This window comes from Orycteropus afer, unplaced genomic scaffold, assembly GCF_000298275.1.
Source record: "Orycteropus afer afer isolate SDZICR_OR568_19922 unplaced genomic scaffold, OryAfe1.0 scaffold00015, whole genome shotgun sequence".
NCBI classification, from domain to species: Eukaryota; Metazoa; Chordata; class Mammalia; order Tubulidentata; family Orycteropodidae; genus Orycteropus; species Orycteropus afer.
Genome location: NW_006921602.1, coordinates 1,758,822 through 1,762,942, shown reverse-complemented (window position 1 = coordinate 1,762,942; position 4,121 = coordinate 1,758,822). Strand labels below are relative to the sequence as shown.

Here is a 4,121-nt window from a genome sequence, read left to right as displayed (position 1 = left end):
AAAAAAAAAAAAAAAAGTCACAGCTGTGACAGTGTCTCCTTGAATACCTCATAACTACACTCCAAAATCTCATTGTACTGCTCCATCTACCTACCACTGCTTCCTCCCCAGAAGTCATGGGCACAAGGGACTTTGTGTTGCACAGCCAATAGACAACCCTGACTCTTAGGGACCCCATATGTATGAGAGTAGAAATGTGCTCCCTAGGGTTTTAAGTGGCTGATTGTTTTATGTAAAGTACCAGGTCTTTCTTCCAGGGCACTTCTGGGTAGACTCAAACTCCTAACATTTTGGTTAGCAGCTGAGCATATTAACCACTTGCACCACCAGAGATTCCTCACAGCCAGTGTTGTTGTTGAGTCACTTCTGACTCATAGTGACCTTATGTGCAACAGAAGGCCTGTTCCTGTGCCATCCTCACAATTATTGCAACTACTTTGTCAGTCCGACTCATTGAGAGTCTTCCCCTTTTCACTTATACTCTTCTTTACCAAGCATGATGTCCTTCTCCAGGGACTACTCCCTCCTGATAACATGTCCAAAGGACATGCAACAAAGTCTCACCGTTCTCACTTCTAAGGAGCATTCTGGCTATACTTCTTCCAAGTTAGATTTGTTCATTATTCTGGTAGTCCACAGTATATGCAGTATAAGTCAAAAGCATAAATTCTTCTTCGGTCTTCCTTATCCACTGTCCAGTTTTCACATACATATAAGATGATTGAAAATACTATGGCATGGGTCAGATGCACCTTAGTCCTCAAAGTGACATCTTTGCTCTTTAACACTGTAAAGAGGTCTTTTGTAGCAGACTTTCCCAATGTAGTACATCATTTGATTTCTTAACTGCTGCTTCCATGGGTATTCATTGTGGATCCAAGTAAAAAGGAATCCTTGACAACTTCATGCTTTTCTCCATTTATCATGATGTTGCTTATTGGTCCAGTTGTAAAATTTTTTATTTCTTTATGTTGAGATATAATGTCAGGGCCAATAGGAAGGAGTCATTCTGCTGGGCCAAACTGATTTTGCTTTTTTGTTTTATTATTGTCTCAGATAGTGTTCAACACTATGCAGCTTACTGGTTCTTGAGAGAATATGACCCAGGGAAACTTACCTCCCCTTTTGTTTTCCTGACTTCATTTGTTTGTAATTCTGGGGCTTTTCCATGGATGAGAGAGAAGAGGGACTCAGAGAGCCAACAAGGGAGAGAATTGAGGGAAGACTTTCCTGAGCCAGCATCACAGGTTTAGGTGGAAGACTTTGAAGAAACCTGAAGGATGCCTGGTTGACTCTGCCAAGTAGGGCTGCTCCTTTGTACGAATCCATCTTACCACCTAGTGTTCAAACAGGTTCTTCTGTAGCATAAGCATGTTTTTCTGTTTTGGACATTTAGAAAGCCCTGAGGAAAATCTAAGCTCTTAGTCTCACATAGGATGGTTGGAGCCATCAGAAACATTCTGCTACCATTCCTCCCTTCTTCCTATTTTGAATTTACAAAATCTTGACTCTTAGCCTAGTCTTCTTCTGATTCTCTGAGATTAAGTACTTGATTCTTCAGAAACAAATCACAAGTCATCTAGGAATAGCTTTTGTTTAATTTGTCACAGTGTCACTAATATTTCTATACATTATGTTAGTAATATCACAAGTGTATTAATCCAAACAACCAAACTCACTGCCGTGGAGTCAGATCTGACTCATAGTTACCCCTCCTTGGGTTTCCAAGGCGGGAGCTCTGGTAGCGTAGTGCCTAAGGCATTTGACTGCTAACCAGAAGTCTGGTGGTTCAAACACACCAGCCACTCCTCAGAAGGAAGATGGGACACTCTACTTCTGTAGTGATACTGCCTTGGAAACCCAAGGAGGGGTCACTATGAGTCGGATCCAACTCCACAGCAGTGAGTTTGGTTGGTTTTTTTTTTTTGGTTTTTATCACTAAGGAAGTAGATTGCCCAACCTTCCTTCCGAGGAAAGGTTGGTGGGTTTGAACTGCCAGCCTTCTGGTTAGCAGTCAAATGCCTTAGGCACTACACCACCAAAGCTCCTTCACAAGTGTGTTATTATACTCATTTGTAGATTTAAAAAAAAAAAAAAAATTACCATTGAGTCAATTCTGACTCATAGCCAACTCCATGTTCATCAGATAGAACTGTGCTCCGTGGGGTTTTCAGTGGCTGACTTTTCAGAAGCAAATCATCAGGCCTTTCTTTTAAGATGCCTCCAGGTGGACTTAAACTTCCAGCCTTTCATTTGGCAGCTGACGTATCAACCATTTGCACCGTCCACGGACCATTTATAGATAATGCCACTTACTCCATGAAACCAAAGCCAGCAGGAAAGAGGATTGTGGTGTGCTGAGTGCACTGACATTGACCTTTGTGTTCACAGATGATACACCAGCAGCCTAACCCAGGAGTCCACTATGAGTATGTCATCATGGGGAACAACGCCATCAGCCCACAGGTGCCACCTCACAGGAGACCAGGTAAAATCCCCTGTCTTACTTCCAACTATTCGGTGTCATTTCCTTTTAAGACCTCTCTCTTTTTGTGCCTCCACCTTCTCTCTCTTTCAGTCAACAAAGAAAAAAAATCCATAAAACCCATAAAAATATATTTCAAAGTCAATGTGCCTTGATATCAGGGTATGCTTTACCATTTGTCTGAACCTTCACTGATAAGAGTGCTTAATTTGCCTGATTTGAACATGAAATGAACATCCTGGGTCTGTCTTTCCAATTCCAGTTAAACATTTTGAAATGCCTGGTACTAGTCTGCTATTAGGAGCCTGGGAGCACAGCAGTTCAATGCTTAGCTGCTACCCCCAAAGGTTAGCAGTTTGATTCCACCCAGTGACTTCACAGGAGAAAGACCTGGTGATCTACTCCTCTACAGATTATAGTCTAGATAACCCTGTGGGGCAGTTCAATTCTGTCACATGGGGTCGCTGAGTCAGAATTGATTACATGGTACCCAACAATAACAACAGACTTCGGTTGCTGCTGTAACAAATTGCCTCCAGATAACGATTAAAAACAACACAAATTTGTTATGTTACAATTCTAGAGATCAGATTGCAAAATGGATTTCACTGGGCTGAAATTATGATGTTAGCAGGGCTGTACTCGCTCCGAGGGTCTAGGAGAGAATTTGTTTCCTTGCCTTTTCTGGCTTCTGGAAGCTGCCTACATTCTTTGGCTCATCCTTCCTCCATCTTCAGGTATCTCTGACTCTAACTCTCTTCTTTCATCATCATATCTCCTTCTTTCATTCTCCTACCCACCAAAACCAAACCCACTGCCATCAGATTGATAATAACTCACAGCGACCCCCATTGGGTTTCCAAGGCTGTAATTCTTTACGGAAGTAAATTGTCTCATCTTCCTCCTATGAGCAGTTGGTGGGTTTGAACCACCCACTTTCTGGTTAGCAGCCAAATGCCTTACCCACTACACCACCAGAGCTCTCTCTCATTCTCCTACTTCCTTCTTACAAGGACTCTTGTGATTACATTGGGCCACCCAGATCATCCAGCCTACTCCCACCTTCTTGTCATTATATCTATAATGTCCCTTTTGCTTATAAGGTAATATTCACAGGTTTCAGGGTTTAGGAAATGAGCGTCTTTGGGAGGGACATTACTCTGTCTAAACCAAAAAAAAAAAAAAAATTCACTGCCATCAAGTTAATTCTGACTCACAGTGCCCCTCTTGGGTTTCCAAGGCTGTAAATCTTTATGGAAGCAAATTGCCTTATCTTTCTTCCATGGAGTGGCTGGTGGGTTTGAACCAACAACCTTTTGGTTAGCAGCCAAATTCCTTAACCACTACACCACCAGAACTCCTTTTACTCTGTCTGCCATATGCCTTTTTATTTCTGTTAATAATACTTGGACCAGTAAGGAAAGAAAAATGAGTTCCCACATAACTCCCATCCCAACCTCCGACGCTGGTCTAGCGCTGAGTCTGTCTTCCCTATGGGAGAAATTTCTTGGCACCACCTGTCCAGGTGAGATCAACGCCCGATTTTATTCAGGGAGGCTCTGAATAATCCATTTTTGGAGAGAGAAAAGCAACAGGTAAATCGAAAAAGTAATAATAGGAAGTACTATTGAAGTCT

At 42.1% G+C, this 4,121-nt stretch overlaps 1 protein-coding gene across 1 annotated transcript in view; it reads left to right on the top strand.

The window, feature by feature from the left end:
• The window catches only part of THSD4 (thrombospondin type 1 domain containing 4), an 818,615-nt gene that overhangs the window by 764,749 nt on the left and 49,745 nt on the right, over positions 1-4,121 (top strand). The window contains exon 8 of the mRNA XM_042783252.1: positions 2,392-2,488. Coding sequence (XP_042639186.1) covers positions 2,392-2,488 — 97 coding nt within the window. The remainder of the gene's footprint in view (positions 1-2,391; positions 2,489-4,121) is intronic.